This window comes from Puma concolor, chromosome D3 (genome assembly GCF_028749965.1).
Source record: "Puma concolor isolate L17-30 chromosome D3, mPumCon1.1.hap2, whole genome shotgun sequence".
Classification (NCBI taxonomy): Eukaryota; Metazoa; Chordata; class Mammalia; order Carnivora; family Felidae; genus Puma; species Puma concolor.
The window spans coordinates 33,162,999-33,183,514 of NC_141678.1; the positions used below are offsets into that span (position 1 = coordinate 33,162,999).

Consider the following 20,516-nt stretch of genomic DNA (forward strand, 5'->3'; position numbering starts at 1 on the left):
ACTTCGACTTCACTTTACACTCTGCAGACCTGGCTGCTCCGCATGTGACACAGGGGACAGAGCATACATGGCAAGACATTTGAAAGAGTTAAACAAACACAAAAAACATTCCCCCGCCCCCCCCCCCCCCCCCACAACACACACACGCGTTGCCACAAGGAGGAAATGGGCAGGTAACATTAAAAAAACAAAACAAAACAAAAAAACCAACTACAAAAACAGCACCACCACCACCACTCTGGCTGTTTCTACAAGTAGCACAGGACAGACTGAGGCACGGCAGACATGGCCGATATGGTTTAGCGCTGTTGGGCTTCTGGTCAACAAGGAACTCCAGCTGCTCACTGAAATGTGAGGAGAACCATACTGACCAGAAGACACAAAGCACAGACAGTCTGGATAGTCCGTGCCTTGCCTTGCCTGATCTTCTCCCTGCAAGAACATATTGCTGTGTTAAAAGGAGCAGAGGAAGCTGAAATGTCCAGAGACTTAAAGAAATTTGAGAATCCCATCTTTGTCGGCTTGAGCGTTACGTTAAGTTTATCAGAGAAAAGAGACCCAGTGTACGTATTGCCGATGCTACAAGAACTGTACCATCATTGCGGGGGAAAAACATAGTAGCACTTTCAAGGTACATTCAAGTTTTCAAATGCTGAGGTGTCTTTTGGACGACATAACATGATGTCTTCCATGATCTTTTGGATTCGTGAGTTGTAAGGTAATGGAACACCTTGGCTTGTTTAAAACTAGTTGCGTGACCATCACTAAACATGGCCAGAAGGAGGTAATTTTGCCCAACGGTTTCAGACCGTATCTGAAGCCTCCATCCATGAAGTTGCACACGGAATGAATTGGGCCTTATATCCTTGAACAGAAGCACTGTAGTTTGTTATTTTTATTTTGAAGAAAGAACCAGGCCCAGAGTACTGGGTCCAGGCCTGAGGGAATAAATGCAATACAACAGAAGGTAAGAATAAGCAAGAACAAACCAAAGTCACAGCATTACGTTTGACAGTGAGGAAGACCATTAAAGTAATGCCTTCAAGTAAGCTCAGACATTTGCAGGAAAGTTACATGGACTCTATGTCACATGGTCATTTGGTAAAAAACAGAGTATTACAGGATTGAGCATTTTACCCTCATTATAGGCTCTAAAATCAACAATAGCTTCAACTGTATTCAATCATACCTTCTGTGACTTTTACTCGTGTGGACACAGTGAGCCCAAACGGTTTTCTTCTCAAGCAGTCACAACATCGATTTGATCATTTTAAAAAAACAAACTATCAATTTGTATGCGAAAGTAGAATTGACACGTTAAAACAAAGAAGGAAATGCTTAGGAAAATCCCCTATTCGTTTATGAAATGTTACTGAGATAAAAGTACGAAAACAACAGAGAGTGTTTTCTTCGGTGCTATCTGCTAATAATAAGGAGAGAAGCTCTTACATACACATTTGTTAGTTCAGAGAGCGATCCTGCCCCCAGCCTGTGTCCAGAAACATGTGGATATTGATGTGATTGCTGAACTGAGTGCGAAAATAACTTTTAAAACCTACTACCTGTATCCCCAGAAGCCCGGACCTCTGTTTCAGATATTTAACAAGAGGAAGGTACTGAATTGGCATGGAGGCATACTACCTTGGAATGGAAGGTATCATTGAACAGCAATAATGCAATCGCATGTGTGCACATAGGTATGGAAGTGGAAGATTGGCCACCTACAGACTATGTTAAGATCTTGACTGCTTGCCAGTGTTATGAACAACTTGGCCATATCACTGTATCATCTGTAGACTTACACAAGGGTATTCAACTACATGTATTCTCACACTCCGCACCTGTAAGGAACCATCTAGGCAAAAGCCCAGTGACTCAAGAGATTGAAATAAGGGCTTTTAATAAAGTGCTTCCAGATCTAAAGATAACTTTTGGAACTCATGGCCTAAGAAATAATCCACAGAGTCATTCCTTTCCTTTCCTCATGAGCTGGTAAAAGGAAATGTATTTTGCGGAAAAATTTTAACACCACGGTCAGAATCTGATTCCAAACCATGAATTACACACATTCCTGCATTATTGCACCAAGAGGTGTTGTAACAAGGCACATTTAATTTAATACCAGTCTTCAAGAACTCGATATAATGAGGGTGAAATGAATCAGAAAACTAAAGTCAATAACCTTCATAAGCAGTTCTTTTTCAGTTATTACCAACTTGTAAGATGATTATCGAAGACCATATCCAATTCCTTCCAAAATTCAATGTTTAGACGAGAAAAGGAAAGACAACTACAATTGCAACGGGAATTTACCCCAGGTGAGAGAGAAAACATTCAGTAGGACACAATGTCGAAATGGATAGGTCTGTCTAAACTAGCAAAGGGCCCTTTACAAACAGAAAGATAAGCACAGTTTTCTTGTGACTTGATAGAAACAGGCTTACAGTGTGCTGCATTACTGGATCGTTAGCATGACGAACATGCCAATGAACAAAAGATTCAAGAGTCACACAGAATTTCGATGTGAATCTTTGTCTTTTGACTTGGCAGCAGGTGAAACAAAACTCATTGAAAGTCATGTTTTTTTTTTTTTTCCCCTCACATAATGCTATAAATTCAATGTTTGGGATTAAATTTAGTATCATTCAGGCAGGTTGAGCAAATTTTGAATTAATACTTCCTTAAATCGGCTTGCTGATTTTAGAAAGTTAATTTTGGGGCGAGAGAAGCCAACACTATATCTCAGAGACACGAAGAATCAGGCATGGCAAAACATTCTGATCAACTTGATTTTCTAGTGATTCTGAAGATCCCGTCAGTAGAGTCTGTCCCACCATCGTGCGACACTGTGGGCCTCAGTGATAGTCCCTGTCTGATCACATTAGCTGAAGTTATTAAGCCACAGGATAAGGCATAAAGGCCTGAAGGTATTATTAGTAATTTGCAACATAATGAATAATTATTCAATATTTGAACAAACGCAAGGAAGGTCAGACTGAAATGGATCATTCCATTCTAAGACCGTCCACTGGCCAATCGTGAGTGATATTTCCTTTGCTAAGCAGAACAAATATAGCCACTGAGTTCCATAATTCCTCATCCCTTTTTTCCTGTTTTTAAAGTTTATTTATTTTGAGAGAGAGAGGAAGAGAGATCAATAGCAGGGGAGGGGCAGAGAGAGAGGGAGGGACAGAATCCCAAGCAGGCTCCCCATTCTGCACTGAGTCTGACACAGGGCTCGATCCCACGACTGTGAAATCATGACCACGACTAAGATCATGACCTGAGCTGAAATCAACAGTCGGAGGATGCTTAACCAACTGAGCCACCCAGGCGCCACCCCCCTCATTTCTTTTAATGATCAGGAGGGAAACTTTAATTCTATGTGGCCATGAAGCTCTGCTTTTCAAAAACTGTTGTCCACCTCTGCTCTGAACTGGTCATGGCTGGTGGCTCTACAGCCACGCCACATGCTAGGCTTCGAATGTGGAATGTAGTACGAGAGCCTTTTGAAACTGGGGCAGAGGCAGAATGAGAAAGTGAACACATTTTAAGTTAGCCTCACCTTTATATTCAATAAATTGCCAAAAGACCTTACATGCAAATAAAATCAAAGCTCTGGGAAGAAGGGGGAGGAGAGACTCATCATCATCCATGCCTAGTGCCTTACAAAGAGGGTCACAAACACTTTGAACTTAATGAGTATCCTCCCAGGGGGAGCCAAAACTCATGTTCAATAAGGGTTTTCAGTTACAAGACAAATACGTATCAGCAGAGCTCTGGACCTCAGAATTAGATAAAAAGGTAGCAATTCTTCACTTTCTGAGCCTCTAGGATGCTCAGGCATGTGTCAGCCACATGCGGGGCTTTCTTCAGACAGCATGGTAATCAGCTGATTTCTCTGGAAGGTTCCATCACCAGGGCCCAGAGACCCATTTCCATGAAAATTTTCCTACACTCTGACCCCCTATCAAGTCACAAGGATCAAACCATGCCCATGCAATAATTGAAGGATACACACAGGTCATGGGGACGCCTGAATTCTGGTCAAGGATATAAGGGTTAGAATCGATGAAATTGTAAGAGGATCAAGAAAACCTACTGGAAGCATGATCAACCCAAGGCCGCCACCACTGCTTTTTTTTGCCCTTGGCTTTCTGTTTGTCTGCTTCTCCTAAAATAAAATATGTCCAAATATTAATTCTTATGAAGTGAGAAAACAAATTTTGAAAACCACGCTTTAACAACTCAAATGTCAAAATCTAGGTAAGTTGCAAAAGTACATCAGACGTCAGGGAAAGAAACTATATCAAATCTGAAATGTTTACACGCATGAGCAGGCGATTTCACAAGGCAAATACTAAGCATTCTATGAACATTATGCCACATTTTTGCTTTCTTTTTAGTAATAGAGTGCATATAAAGAAATATAAAAAAGAAGGTTAGCTCTCAAAAAGGCATCGCACATTGAATTTTCCGGTGAATTAACAGAAAAGAAGCATCACCTAAACTTTATAAAACAATATAGTGGCAGATAATTTGTGAAGATGCATATATTCCAATAACCAGGAGTTTCCTTGTGATTATTGTCATGCATGGTTGGAAAAACACAAATTTATTGGTTATTAAATAGGTGCTATATATTAGAAAACACCATGTATTATTTTGCCATTCCCCTTCAAATAGAAAAGCATGCAAACTTCTATTAGAAGACCTTTTAAACTTAATTGGATATAGTAAATCTGCAGATATACTACAGATATCATAATGTATATTTCATTTTAGACTTCATTGGAACAGACAATAATTGAAGGATACTTAACTACCATTATTCAGATACCACATAAAATATGCATACATATTTCATTTTTGTATAACATTTATAGAAATCAAAGACAACAATAGACTGTGTACCTAAAATATCTAAAATATTTTCCCTAAAGGAATAAATTAAGCAAATTCATTCTCATTTTCTTCAGAAACACATCTCTGTGAGACAGAAGCTAGGCTATGTGTTGATTAAAGTCATTGTGCTGAAGAAGAGATACTCATAAAGTCACGGAGTCATTACATATGTACTTTGTGAAATAAATACATGTATCCCACTCACAATCAGAAGGTAAAACTTGCTGAGTTAAAAAAAAAATACAAACATGCATAATATCGGCAGAGTAAAAGTAATGTTATTTTACAGCCCTAGCCCTTATCATGCTATTATTCAATGCCAAGCTACTTGAACAAGAGGGAAACGTCTCGACATACTTTCGTCATCCTCTTCAGAGAGTTTTTGGATGTCTTGGCCTTCCCCTGATTCCTGGGTCAAGCTCAGCATCCTCTCCTTACCCTTTTTGTATTTCTGTTGCCTGGCTTTGATGCGATCCATCCTATAAGATAAAGTAGCAGCAGCAATGCCAAGAACACACCCACAGTTACCACATGATCAGTTTGGGTTTCCACTTGTATGTATGTGGGTAAAATCACAAAGTGGTCAATATTTGGGACTTTTGAATGGTTTTTTTTTTTATTGGCAACAAGCATCTTCTTGGGGGACAATATATACATGTCTACACACACATATATATGTATATGTATGTATACATGTATGTATGTATATAGCTGTGTCTCCCCACATCTCCCTGTTATTTTGCTCTACATAGATGCTGGTCTTAATAATATGATCACAGTTATGCTAAAGTTTGGTACACAGTACTTTATGTCCACCTACACCTTGTACCAAAGGCATTTTGAACACACTAGATGATGAAATGGAAGTCCTTTATTCTTCCAGATTTTGCAATTTTTAAAAATTGATACCTGTGTATCTCACATAGTTGTGAAAATCAAATGAAAAGGTATGTAAGTGTGAGGACTATTTTGTAAAAAGCATGTTGCTCTTCAGATGCTCTTAAGTATTCTATCAGACCACGTGACTCTTCTCTATCTCAAATCTAATCTCCTATTGGTTCTGGAAAAATGTATTATTGCATCTTTAATTACTGAGTTAGAGCCTTTTATTTTGTCTGCTTAATTGGGAAGTCCAACTATTCAGAAACTGCAGTACTGGACTCTGTTTCCCAGACCTGTCCTCCTGCGGTGTTTCAGTTCTTAAGTTTCTTAAAATTCTGGATACGTTGCTCAAGTTTTTAAGCTGATTTCTGCTTCCTGCAACTTATACAGCACTTTTAGCTTCTCTTTGGCAATGATCATTACCTACCTTCTTTTATATTCTGACTTTCTGTCACTTAAGAGGGTGCATTCTTAAAGCAAATGGAAAAATTCAGTGAAGTGAATGATAGTAACAGGTTTCCCCTATGGGTAATTAGGAACTCATTCTACATGTGGGTCCAAATTTATTATTTCTCTGACCTGATGACTAGAGACCACAAGGGCAACAGTTATACCATAACTGTTTATATGACACTTTATGTAACTCATATCGTCAATTGTGGAATAAGCCAGGCAATGGGATGGTGTAAGTTATGCTAGCAAACATTTTTGCATGGGGAAAGGAGCTGGGAAATGAGGTCATAAGGGAATTAAGTAGTCTCAGCAAACTTGGGGGATTTTCCTGGCGGGCTGATGGAGTCTCCACTTTCCTGGAGAAAGTGGCTAGGTTTTGAATTCCGTGGCCATCAGCTCTTAAACCTGCCCCTCAAATGAAGAGCTACTGATCCTCGGAAGTGACATTTACTGCTGAAAATTTCACTCCAAGAAAATTCTTTTCAAGGGATCATTTAAAAATTAACTAATTAATTTTAAAAAGAAATTCTCAAAGCTCTTGAGTGGAGTCAGTCCCTTACTCGACTTCCCCAGAACGCTGCGGCAGAAAACAAACTCTTGAAGCGAACACAGGGAAACGGGGGTTGTATTTCTAGTACTGCCTCTAGTTTGTTGGGGATTTTAAGTCATCTAATGTCATGGGTCAACAGTTTCTTCCCAAAGAGACTGTATCATACTATCTTTAGAGATCCTTCCAAAGCTAGCACTCTGCATTTATTCCTTTAATCCACAGATATAATGAACATTTGTTCCACCTCAATGGTACTGGCAAAGGCCCTGTCTCATTCATGAACTCTTTTCATCTTTATAAAAACCCAGATATGATTGTGAGCCCTAATTTCAACAAGAAGTTGAAATTCAGAGAATCTGAACGATGTGCTCATGGCGCCAGAGTAAGCAGCTGAACCAAGACTTGACATTGGTCTTATCCAACATGGCTCCCCTTTCTACCATGCTGCAGCCATCTTTCTTTTAAATTACTTCCATTTTCAGTCCAGTGAGCATAAGCTACTGCCATGACACAGAGCAAATACCCAGAAGTTGTAAAAGTTAACACAAATGGATTTTTCAGGGGATTAAGGGTACCTGGGAGTGGAGAGCCAGCCCAACAGGATCAGGCAAACCAAAATTAAAAGGAAAGGAGAAGAGTGAAATAAAGCCTCCTTACTGCCTCTTCAGTTGATCCATTGATTTTTTCTCTTCCTCAATTCTTGCCTTTACGGCCTTTACAATTGTGGCCTGGAAAAGTTCAGCCCCTCTAGAGAAAAATCAGAAATAGAGAAAAAAATCAGTATTTCTATCCTTTTTACTTACCTTCCCCTGAAAATGATTATGAGGATTAGAAAACATTTCTTTTTAGGTCATTAACTGGATTCTTCTGGCTGGCAGTGGGAGTCTCAAGAGCCCGTGCAGAGGCCCCTTCCCAGTGGATGAACATGGCACAGCCACCCGCGGGAGGGAGTGGGCCTGCTCACAGCCACAGAAGGTCAGTAAAACAAAACAAAACAAAACAAAACAAAACAAAAAATGGTTTGTGTTTTTCAAGACATTGAAAAGAATGCATCCCTTCAAACCTGTCCCACTGAACCTCGTATCTTAGCGAAGCATTACTCACCTGACCTTATTATACATAGTTGCCCCATGAGGGACCATTTGCAAGGAAGAGTGAGTTCAGATTACTTTCCTACTCAATGAGCAGAAGCAGGTATGGAGTGAGTTGGGCTAAGGAAATAGGCGAAGCTGGAGTTCAAGCTCCATCACTGGCACGTTCTGTCTCCTGCCTCTTTGCCTCTCTGCTTCCCTCCTTCCAATCCCTCTGCCTGTTCTCACTTCTCAAGCCAACTTTGGGTCCTCCTAGATCTACTTCATCAACCTCTCTTAATATCTTCAACTCTGGTTCCACTGTCATCTGATCATATCCGCTTGGTAAATCCCAAGTCAGCAGGAACCCAGTGGTGTGCCAGCCCTGTGCTGGGGCTGTGGTCAGAGGTGCAGGACAGGCGTGACCGGGCACGTTATCTGCCGACTCCTCATGCGCCCTCGGAATTCTTCCCTACAGCAGCTATTTAAAACCCCTTCTACTTTTCTCGAATCTAGACTTCTGTCAAGGGCTCTTCACTCCTTGTTTCCTACTTCCCGAGAGAACGTAAGTCATGAGGCAATAGTTTGCTCAGCTGCCTCCCACCTAGCCTGCGGAAACTCTTTCCTGCAGTGACAGTGAGAAAGGTGACACTGTCGCCTACGGTCTGCCTGTGCACAAGTCCCTTCCCATCCCTGCAGCCAGAGTGGCTCCATCCTTCCCTTATTGCTCCGTTTCTGCATTCTCAGCCTTCTCACTGCCACTGAGTCCTCCTCACAAGCATGCCAACATGCTCACATCCTGCTAATCTTAGCAAATAAAAACCCACACACACTCATAGTCTTCTATGTCTGTGCATGAATATCTCCCAGTCACTGTCCCTAAGCCTTTCCCTTCAACCTCAGCTCTCCCGTGTTTGGCTCTGGTGCCCAGGTGTTGAGGTCACCAATTTCCGTGTTCAATTTTCAGTCTTGTGTTTGTACATTCTGTCTGCTGAACGTCTGTTTTGAAACAGCCTTTCTCGGGCTCCAAGGGCACCATGCTCCCTTAGCTTCCCTTTCTCCTTTCTGGATCAGAGTTGCTGGTCTTCTCTGCCCATCTCTTAAGTGTGGATGCTCCCCAGGGCCCTCTTCTCATTCACATTCCCTCCAACCACTCACCTGCTCTAATCCCATATGGGTCATGAGGCCCCTCGAGTCTACTCCCACCTCCATACCTGTCCTCCCACTGGACTTGCCAATGGGTTTGGTTTTACAAGCTCACCAACCCAACAACTCAGGTCTGTGGTCAGTGTTCTCCCAAGTCTCGAGCTTCTTGGCATCTCTACATTGGGGAATGGTACCACCATTTGCTTCAACCAGAACCCTGGGCATATCATCCTCTACCCTCTCCTTTCCAGCTGCACCTCCCTTCCTTCCAATTTTCCAGTTGTGCCGATTTTACTCTTAAATATCTTCCTAGTTTATCCCATCCTGGTCTGAGCCATTGTCTCTCTTCTGGATCAGCAGAGAAGCCACCTAACCGGTCCCTTTGCCCATGGTCCTGAGTACACGCCACAAGCAGAGTGAGCTCCTAAAACATCATTGAGGCCACACCATTCCTTTGCTTCTTATTATCTGTGGTATTACTTTTAAAGTCATAAACATGGTTTCTCAGGCCCCTGCTAATCGGACGCCTCCCTATCTCTCCAGCTTATTTGTCATCATTACCTTCACCTTCAAATTTCTGTTTTTCAACCACGCTGAGCTTCTCAGGGTTTCTTCATGAAAACTTCCCCTGGTAACTTCACTTGGGCTGTGTCCCCGGCCTTCCTCCTCTACCTCCTGTTCATCCCTCAGGGTGCAGCTTAGAATGGAAGGCTGCCGTGGTTCCTGCCATTTACAGGTGTTTATGTACCCTTGATATAATCCCCACGGCTTCTCTCCTACCATCACACTAGTCACATGGCATTGTGACTGCCTGTTGATATGTCCTTCTCCCCACAAGGCTATAAGCTCTGTGAGGGGAAGGCCAACCATCTGCCTCCTTGTAACACAGTAGGCTGTGGACAAATCAATAAATGAATGAATATCTTTTCTTTGGAAATTCCGTTGTGAATTCAACGCTTGTTAAGACATAGCTCTTCTTGAACAAGCACGAGCTGTACTCTGAACCAAAGCCATCAGTTTCTATAACATGAGGAATATGGCTTTCTAAATAACTGTGATAACTTTGAGGGAAAAATACCGGCTTACTGTTATGATCTGGATGTCTAAGGACCAAATGTTTAAGAAAAGCCAAAAAAAAAAAAAAAAAAAAAAAAAAAGACGTATTTATCAGCACAAATACCAGTTGCTCTACAAGTAAATAAAATTTCTATTAGGATAAAATATCTTGGATGAGCCCCCCAAAAGAAAAAGAAACAAAAAGAAATAAAAAAGGACAAGACATTGTGCTCTAATGAAACTGATATGCTGGGTGTTAGAAAAACAATTACAATGGTAAATTCTAGGGCCAATATTGTGCAGAAACTGAAGTCCCTGTTCATGTACATAGTCAGGGCCCATGGTGGCACAAAGCTCCTTAGAGTAAATGTAGGTCCCCTACTGAAAATTCTTTCTACTGGGCTCCAAGTTAGTGAACAAAGGCCAGGAACTGCTTCCCTATAAATGGCTTCTGAAATAAACATTTTGTTTATCCTGGAAGAGGGAAGGAATAGTCTCTAAGAGCACTGGTGGTATAAACAGAAGTGTGTTAATCTAAAACACAAATCAAAATGATAGATTCTGGAAATTCCATATGAGACAAGCTGATGATTATCAGATTATTTAGCACCATGGGTCTGACGGAATCAGCAAGGCTGGTGTCTCTGACATGGGCAGAGCTGTCTAGGCATTGCCTTTAATACCTAGCTTTCTTCCCAGTCTTTCCCCTTAAAGCTACAAGATTGGGGCAAAAACTGGAAGAAGGGTGGAGTCTAGGAAGAAGAAGGTAGTGTGGCCCGGTGACCTCTTGTTAAAAGAGAAAATCAGGTTGTTGGGGAAAAGAGGTTGAAAGGAAGGAAAAGATAAGAAAAGATGGATAGGAAGGTTTAGAATGAGCTTCAGTATCTATCACACTCCTTCTCAACCTAAGATCTGAGAAATAATACGTAAGTGTGCTTTTCTCTGTTTTTAGGACAGAGCCAGAGAGGGGGAATGTGGACTAGTCTCTATAGAGATCAACATGGTCTGTGTTACTGCTCTTCCTGAGGCCAAAATGAGCGACGTCCAGTGAGGTGGTCTGTGCCCAGAGGGCTCTACATGACCAGTCTGTGTTTGACCTCTCGTAGCATCCCAGATCTTTGTAAGGGTGACTTGGTACCAAAGACTTTCTTGTTACTCTTCTAGTTTAGGTTTTCAAGGCCTTGTGCTAAACCCTTCTTGGATTGGTTTCTCCAGAAGGGGTTTCTTAACCTATTGCAGGTTCTACAGGCAAGCTCAGACAAGAGCACAGTGCAATATTACTTCTAGACAGATACTTAAAGAGAAACCACTTGATTTCATGGCCTGACCCACCTTGATGCCAGGATCTGTGAAGCTTTTATATCAGCCACAACATGTAGGAAATAGTAACTCATGAAAACTCTTCTCTGCAGTAGGAGGAAGGCAAAACATATGCTGTCCCAAATAATTCCTGCTTCACCACTGGGGAGTTTACATGAGGAATCATCATCAGCTGGGGTCATAAAGTAGAAAAAAAAAAACAAATTAAAATTAGCATCCGTTTTCATTGTTATTTTATAATATCTGTGGCATAATCAGGCTTGGGAAATCCCACAGGCCTCAGAACAATATTCTGATGCATGGACTCACTTATGGATGGATTTATTTACAAGCAAAGATACACATTTCAACTCCAATGTCAACATTGATTTGTAAGACTGACCACAAGTAACAGTGTAAGGCACAGACAGGACTCTTCACCAAGGGTGCCTCCTCAGGACTTCTCTCTCTGGGAGAGAGAGGTTTCTTTCTCCCTGAACAAGGGCCATGGGGAAATAATGTCTCTATGTCCCAATGCCAGAGGCAATGCTCTGATATGAACAAATAAACAAACAGAAAAAAAAAAAAACAAAAAGCCCCGGCTATTCTGGGAATGGTAATCCGAGTATAACCAGAAGAGCAGTTAACACAGTATGGTCTGTTAGAAAAAGAGGTTATCAACAGATATCTTATCCTAAATCAAAACAAATTCCCAGTTGCTCTTCATCCTGGGCAAAGGGTGGCCTGGATTGGAAGCCACAGTGGAGAGAGTGCCGTGGTCAAGTAGCCCCCATTTCGGGCACCATGGAGGACCAAGTGTGGTTTTGTCCTGGGTTCTGGTACAAAAGGCAGAGGATGGGAATGGAAACTTCTGCCTCTGCCCTGGGAGTCTAACTGCAGAAACTGTGGAGGTTCTTCTAGTTGCCTTCCTGAGTTTGAGGTTCCCTGAGCTTCCTGAGGAGAGAAAAATCTGGAAGTCAGAGGTACTCTGACTACCCAAGAATCTAGCTGCAAACACCACAGGTCGATGGACTTCTGTAACCCTTCCTAATGTAACTCAAAGAAGTTTGGGGAATTATTACAGGCCACATACAATCCCCAGACCTGCCAGGTCTTGTACATTTCCAGAACATGACTAAACATGTCTAGAATAGGGGCACTTCATGGTATGGACAATAGAGTCATAATGTACTACAGTCCTATAGCCTCCACCTAGAAAGGGAATTGACCTCTTTTTTTCTGTTTTGTTTTGTTTTTTCATTTTATTTACTTTATTTAAAATAAGTTTTTTTTAGTGTTTATTTTTGAGAGAGAGAGAGAGAGAGAGAGAGAGAATGTGTATGCATGTGCATGCAAGTCGGGGAGGGGCAGAGAGAGAGGGAGACCCAGGATCTGAAGTAGGCTCCAGGCTCTGGGCTGTCAGCACAGAGCCTAACCTGAGGCTCAAAGTCACGAACCGTGAGATCATGACCTGAGCTGAAGTTGGACACTTAACCAACTCAGCCACCCAGGCGCCCCTCATTTTATTTATTTGAGAGAGAGAGAGAGAGAGAGGGAGAGAGAGAGAGAGAGAGAGAGAGAGAGAGAGAGAGAGAGAGAACACAAGTGGTGAGAGAGGCAGAAGGAGAGAAAGAATCTTAAGTACATAGGGCTCAATCCTGGGATCATGACCTGAGCCGAAATCAAGAGTTGAAAGCTCAGTGGAGCCACCCAGGTGCCCCTTTGGCCCGATTTTAACATTAGAACAATACAACTGTTCTTCCTTCCCTGCCCTCCCACTTCCAAATTTGCTTTTCATACTTACGCATTTTATAGCCTTTGACTGTACAGGCCAGGCTGAACGCTTGGATCAACCAGCAACTATTTTGAACCAATTTTTCAATGTATCCACACGCTCCTATCTGAAAAACAAATGGGAGTGGCAAACTGTGAAACCCTGCATCCAGAAAAAGAGGTTGGTGTCTTGTGATCTCCGTATGTGCAAGAATTCATGAAGTCTCTGTGCTAATGATTCCAGAGGTAACCTGTAGTACATAAATTTCAGTCACCATGGGGCAATGCATTTGATGCTTTAGAAGTACCATAGTTGCCTGGGGGAAGATAAATCCCATGAGTAAAGGAAGAGTCTTTAGTGTGATGATTTTAGCACTTAGAAGCCTCTGTCTTTTCACGGAGAAAATCTTGGACTATTGCAGGAACAAGATGAACTCTGTGATATCAAATGGGTGAGCAATGACCCCCAAGACTTTGATTTTGGTACAGTCACTTTCCCACAAGATCGGACAAATTACACCTATGCTGTTTGTCAGAAGATCATCACAAACATCAGCTGCATTGTTCGGTTCTTAGAATAAGAAAAGAGTATGTATTCTGAGCCTTTTTTGGCCAATTCTCTGGGAAAAGGATTATTCTTTGTTGATTGGCATGTAGTTGTCTCATAACAATGATGCATGTTAAGTTCACATCTTGAGGGGGAAGGAGTGTAAACAAACAATCATTGCCAGCCAAAACGTAAAGGTGATGACTGAATTGTGTGTATTTCCTGGGGATATGTGAGGTAGGAAAATGTCATTAGAATTTGCTTCCAAACTGGCAGTTACCCAGCTTGAGTTGCCCTGCCCATTGGAACATGCTTTCCATGTGACGATACCTGTCCTCCATGGTCATGCTTTCATTTGGGTTCTCTAGGTTGGGAATCTCCTCCTCCCTTTGCCTCCCTGGACACCCTTGATTCTGGTTTTCAAGTCTCTGACAGGTTCAAATGGCATCGCGTCTGGAAAGTCAGCTCCCAACTTACTTAAGCAAGGTATGAGTCACTCCTTTTTCTTGTTCTGGTTTTCCGAAGATGTTGTGATAATTAGCATTAACAGACCAAATTATAATAACTAATAAGTAGGTTTGTTTTCCCTTTTAGAGTGTGAGTTCATTAGGGTAAAACTTGAAGGCAATACTGTACCTAGTTCTTCAAGAGAAAAGTAATGTCTAGCAAAGAACAAGTCTGCAATATAGGTTTACAGAATGAATGAATGAATGAATGAATGGACTTTGCAGCTACACCATTTTCAGGACTGGTTGTAAGAATTGGCCTCTGGCAACAGATCCCTCACCATCACACTGGCTATTAAATAAAATGTTACTCTGTAGTCCTGTCTCGTACCCTCTCCAAGACCTTTCAATACTACCCCAAACGTAAATAAAGATCAGTGGGGTAAAATTGTTGCATAAAAGTCACTTTTACTATCAACTGGTCTTAGACAAAATTTCAGTGGTCTTAGACAAAGTAAATGACTTGAATACATATTCATGGCAACCTACACTTGGCTTTCCAAGACCTTTAAACACAGCAGTACATCTGTCAAAAAAAATTTAAATGCCTTCATAGACTTGCCTCTCGAGCTCATCTTTAAGTAGCCAGGAAGGTGAGAAGCAGGAAATTCTCACATCACGCCTCCTCTAATGCACTATCACTACTAGAGAGTAGTGGACACAAGGATTCGCTTTGACTTAGGCCAGCTAGAGATGTATTAACTCATTCAGCTCGTGCAAGGTTGCCGTTTAATTTCGTGAAACAAGTAAGTAACTTAAAAGCTGTTCTGTGAGCCAAAATATTTGATGCAATTCTAGGATTACTAGCGGGCAGTCTAAGTTACCTACCAGGCCAAGGGACAAGTTGTACCCTGAAACATGGATATTCAATAGCAGAGCAGCTAAATTTTGCAGAGGAAGGACATCTGTTTTGCCTCAACCCTCTACTGGCTTAGCTGAGCCCTAATCAGGACCCTTCTGCCCAGAGGTAACCACAAAGTTGCATTCTCCTGTGTGTTTACATCTCATGGGTACATGAAATGTGCATTTAACAGCCCATTCTGCCTCATTCGCCACCCTACAGTGTTACAGAGAACTACGCTCATTTTATTTTGTGCTTCCATAATGCTTTCTAGGCAAGCCAACATGATATGCCTTTGGAAGAGATTCAGTGACTAATTCAGCTCATGAAAGAGCCATTTTGTAGCACAAAGTGTGAATGGTGATAAATTATCCCTCAGAAGAAAGGGGATTTTAACTGAAAAGTACATTTTAGGATGCAAATACACATCCTCTTGTCATGTGACCTTGAGATGCTGACCTTGCAGCATCTCATTTGGGGCTTTTAAGAGAGCAGGGTGACTGGCAATTGGGCTTTTAATAACCACTGAATGGATTGTTTACTCTTGTGCTGAAACCACAAATGTGTTATACAGTGGGAGGCACTTACTGATAATATGTTTTTCATCGTAATCACAAAAACGTTGTATGCAATCAGCCAGTCCCAATAGCGCAGGATGCTCCTGATGGGTTTCAGCAGCAAATCACCCCCAAAGAGCAGGAAATAGAAGCAGGCCACCAAGTAACCCATGCAAAAGATGCTGATCCTGGTTGTCCCCGTGATGAAGATGATTGTGAGGACAAACCAGAAGAGGTAGCTGAAGATGATCACTTTGGACATGTCTAAGTACGATCTGGAAAACAAAACCGAACCATCAAAGGGCAACGATACAAACACACAAAAAAACTAAGTCGAGAGATTCTGCTTTAATGAGGGTAGGAGTTCATATTACTCATTTGACTCTCTTGTAAGCAAGGCAGGCCGTGGGCTCAATATTCATCTTTCATTCAACACTGCCAGGTCTGTAGGAAATTCTTGCCCAGTTAGTAAGAGATGAAGAGGTAAGCTGCGCAAATACTTTTTAGTATCTTATTTGGGCCAAATTTCCCACAAACAGCAGGATTTTCCGCCTATTACTGGAGTACTCAAAATTCCTCCCTATCTTCCTGTGGGAGGCATGAAAAATTAATTATATGTTAGAAGAAATTCTAAGATACAGATGCCTTCTGAAGCAAGAGAACAGGGAAGAATGGATTCACTTTCAATGAACTAGACATTAATAGATAAAACGAATCTGTGTTCTACCCGAAGGTCTTACTGGAGATGGAAGTCTGTCCCTGCAGATGAGTAGTAATTCTCACAAAGCATACACGGTCATGGTGAGGCTTGTAGGCTCTGTCCAACACTGTGTCTTTGGATGGCGTCAAGATTCCTTTTTGGGGAGTAATTTTCCCTGTGACCTTCCTGATGAAAGGTGAGGCAGCCTGTAGGTCACTCACTGTGCAATAAATGGCAGCTGCTGGGAGCTTCGGAGTATGGGTCACTGACAGCTGAGGGAAGTGGTACCCACAGGCCAAGACCCATCTGTTTGTTTAATTAGAGCTTCTTTAACTTGGATGTTTTGCTTTAGCTGTTTCTTTTCCCAGGTAAAGGCAAATGCATAGTAGAACCAATTGTGGGTCAGTTATTTGATGAATGAGCTGTGATTTTATAAGAGTTAACAAGTAATTTCTTGATAAAATCTGGACTCCACTACCCAGCATCATTAGAGAACATCGTTCCTAAAAGTACACTGTCACATAAGCAACCTTTTGAACTTGACCCTTTGGGGACTAAAACACTCAATCCTTTAAAATTGTTTCCTGAAATGTTCATCTCAGATCTATTTCACTCTTCTTTACCTTCCTCCCCAAAGGAGAATGAATAACATGTCAGTATATGTCAGGATCCCGGAAGCACTGCAGGTGAAATTAATGATTCAGACGAGGGGTAACATGGGAAGGCCCACAGGGCCTTCTGGTGTGTGTGTGTGTGTGTACGTGTGTGCGCTGTGGAGTCAGCAGAATCAGCCTGCTGGCGTTCTGGGTGTGAGCGTGTGTGTGTACAGAAACGTGTGTGGTAGTGCACCATGTGCTTTCCATGGATTTCCCTTCCTTGCCTGCAATTGCTTCTCATTCCTGCTCCAGGGGTCCTGGCCTCCACTCCTCAGCACTTCACCTGCTTTAGTCTCAGGTATCATTAAGACCAAGCTTGTGAGGGCCATATGGAAAAGTCTAGTCAAGGTGCCCTGAAGAGGAGCCTCATGGGTCCCGGAGCACATGAATGAGCCATGGTGGCATGTCATGAGGTTCAGAGGCTCCTTTCCAGAGCTGCCGAGCACGTGCCCACGGAGAGGGTGTGTGGGACTCCACGGTGCCCCCGACTGCCAAGTGCTTGCTAGCTTCCAGCTCGTGACTGTGCTTTGTGATGGGTCACTCCCTGATGCGTACTTGTCCGGCAGCCCTAATTGGGAAACAGAACTAAAAGCTTGAAATAATTCCATCTTGAAAAGATATCACTTTAAAAATCAGTGGTGCACAAGCGTTATCTTGTTGACGTTTTAGGCTTTTCATAAGTGCACTGTAGAGTTGAATACATGTCTTTTTCCCTTTAAAGTAGGGAAAAAGATGAGCTGCACTGATTTTTTTTCCCCTTAGTATCACAGAGAAGAGGTAGAAAGTGGAAGTCCTAGCTTATATTCGTGTTTAGTATGATACATTATTCCTAGAAGGAATCTATAGGTCTACATATCTTATCATTTTATTTATTTATTTATTTATTTATTTATTTATTTATTTATTTATATTTATTATTTTTTTTGAGAGAGAGAGAGCACAAGCTGGGGAGAGGCAGAGAGAGAGAGGGGGAGAGAGAATCCCAATCAGTGCAGAGCCTGACACGGGGCCTGAACTCACAAACTGTGAGATCATGACCTGAGCCATAATCAACAGTCAGATGCTTAACCGACTGAGCCACCCAGGCGCCCCTACATAGCTTATCATTTTAAAGCAAATTCACTTATTGGTTTGTTCAGTATATGCTGAGCTCTTAGGCCGCAGAAGGGCCTCAGCTCCCAGGTACTGGAGCTGGGTTGACTGGCTTCAGATCCTTGCTCAGATTCCTGATCCACAAAATGGCAATAACAGTATCTCATAGGTGGTCGTTAGGGTCAGATGGCTTCATCCATGTAAAGCACCTGGAACAGAGACTGGCACTCTGCAAGCACTCAGTTACCGCTGTTATTAACATTGCTATATGCATTATAGGCCAAAGACTATTGGTACAAATGGGGGGCAGGCATGTACACGAAAAGTAAGTTAGAAGTGGACTTTGCCCTAAGTTGCCTATATCTTAGACTTGGGGTGGAATAGGTTTAGATTCTTCAAATAACAATCCCATGCAAACATGATACTCTGGGAGTCAGAAGCTAGGGAGCAAATCTCAGGTGAGGAGAGGCACGCTGGCTTGAACAAGACTGATTTCCATGTGGCACTGATGCATAGCCTCCCCGGGGCCCTGACAGCAGAACTGGAGGGTGGATGCTAGTTAGTGAGGATCGGCAAGTCCAAGGGCACACAGCTAGCGAGGAGGCATAGAACATCCCGCCAGCCTGTCAGATCCCCGACCACAGGGGTGGAGCTGGACTGTGAGAGTTGACTCTGGAGGCAGTGGGATGCCCGCCACAAAGTGGCATCAGGCGAAAAAAGCATGAGGACTTGGGAACCCAGAGAACACAGAAGGAATGCATAATGAGAAATTTCGTCAGGTTCAGACACACACTCTACAGAGGGGACTATCAGGCTGCCCAGATCGGCTGCCACCAGACTGCAGAGGATGGTGGAGGACAGAGGAGGTGCTGCCAGGGGGAAGCCGCATACCCGAGGAGATGGCACATGGGGGGGGGGGTGCCAGCACAGGACACACTGTGGTTCCCATGGAGCCCACTGGCTATGGGGGGCCAGGAAGGGGAAGAAGGACAGGGGACAAAGCTGAGGAACAGGGGATCAGGATGGACAAGGGATGAAGAGGAGTTGGAACAGAAGATAAAGATGGGGGACAGTGAACAAGAGCAGGGGGTCTCTGCTGGAGCACCAGGAAGCAGTATCATGGGCACCAGTCAGTTTGTGTGTGACGAAGCAGAGGGAAACAGAGGGGACGTGTGTGGGTCGTGCCGAAGAAAGCAGGAGCAGAACCATAATTCTGAGACCCAGTCTCCCGATCGCCAAACCCTCTCCATTTATGAGCTTGGCATGTACAGGTAGGTGCCCAGTTTCCCAAGAACGGGGAGAAGGGACCGTGAGCCGAGGTACGGCTTCCAAGTGAAACACACATGCAAAATGGCTTTCGACCCGCACAGCCACCCTCACCTGCAGTGAATGAAATCTGGCACGGGGTTGTGCTGGCTGAAGGAGGCCGCGTCAAGGTTCATGCAGATCTCCACGTTGTCCCCTGCCATGATCCGCACTGCAGCCTTGTTTTCATCCTCAAAGATCTGCCTTTGCAAGGAGGCGCACAGGAGCAGCATGAAGTCATCTGGCAGGACAGAGAGATCACTGAGTCACCTTCTCCTCATCCGGGTTTCCATGATACGGGAAACAGTCCCCACACGGCAGGAGTGGCTCCCCAGATCCTGAGTGAGTTGCATTCCCAAAGTTCCCAATGTGCAGTTCTCCTTGGATTCTCATCTTGGGGCCAAGTCCCACCCTGCCCACCATGGAAGATGCAAGAGGGGGGCACAGACACAGGGGATCCTGGATTTTGTTTACACATTGGTGGGTATGAGTATCAGGTGATAATCACTAGTCTTAGGACTTGCTTATGGGATGATGTTTACTTGCATTTATCTCCCACCAGAATTTTGAGGAGGCGACTCAAGTACACTTCTCCATCTTTATCTTTTTACTTATGGTAGAGGCAGGTACTTCCGGTTTTCTTCATCCTCTATGGGATCCCCATTGTACTTATAACCAGACCCTTTCTGGAGTGGACACGGCAACGAAGGCAGGGAGCTCAGGTGAAGATCATGGCCAGTTACAGGCTGGCAGCCTCCAGCACCAGTGGCTTCGTCGTACTTTATGTTCAACCTGAGTGTGAGTAGGCAGCACGGTCCCTCTGTAGGTGACCCTCTCATCTTAGGTGGGGCTGCTCCAACCTTGGGACCATCAGCCTGCCCTTGGAAGGGCCAGGGGCTACAGCCCGGCACCAGAGCAACTGCAGTTTGGGTAGCATCTTCCTGGCTTCTACCCTCTCAGTTTCAGCTTTGGTCTGTCTGTTCTAGCGGCCTGAGATAACCCACCTCACAAAGTACAAGGCTTCCCTCTGCGGTCTGCCTGCTGGAAGGCGGAGGAGTGGTGGTGTGTGTGCGGGGGTGGGGGGTGGCGCTGGAGACTGGGTGTGTGTGGGGGGGGCGGTAAAATCATGGAAGTGGATATGGTATTTCCAATGTTTATTTATTAATTTTGCAAATGTA

General features: G+C 43.3%; 1 protein-coding gene across 5 annotated transcripts in view; it reads right to left on the reverse strand.

Annotated features, from left to right (window-relative positions):
• Positions 1 to 20,516, reverse strand: part of LOC112868244 (piezo-type mechanosensitive ion channel component 2) — a 473,665-nt gene that overhangs the window by 61,120 nt on the left and 392,029 nt on the right. For all 5 annotated transcript variants that reach the window (XM_086682446.1, XM_086682442.1, XM_086682443.1 and 2 more), the window contains 7 exons: positions 19,414 to 19,579; positions 15,617 to 15,860; positions 13,166 to 13,262; positions 11,395 to 11,554; positions 7,448 to 7,537; positions 5,263 to 5,384; positions 4,103 to 4,174 (listed from right to left, as the gene is read on the reverse strand). In XM_086682446.1, coding sequence (XP_086538572.1) covers positions 4,103 to 4,174; positions 5,263 to 5,384; positions 7,448 to 7,537; positions 11,395 to 11,554; positions 13,166 to 13,262; positions 15,617 to 15,860; positions 19,414 to 19,579 — 951 coding nt within the window. The remainder of the gene's footprint in view (positions 1 to 4,102; positions 4,175 to 5,262; positions 5,385 to 7,447; positions 7,538 to 11,394; positions 11,555 to 13,165; positions 13,263 to 15,616; positions 15,861 to 19,413; positions 19,580 to 20,516) is intronic.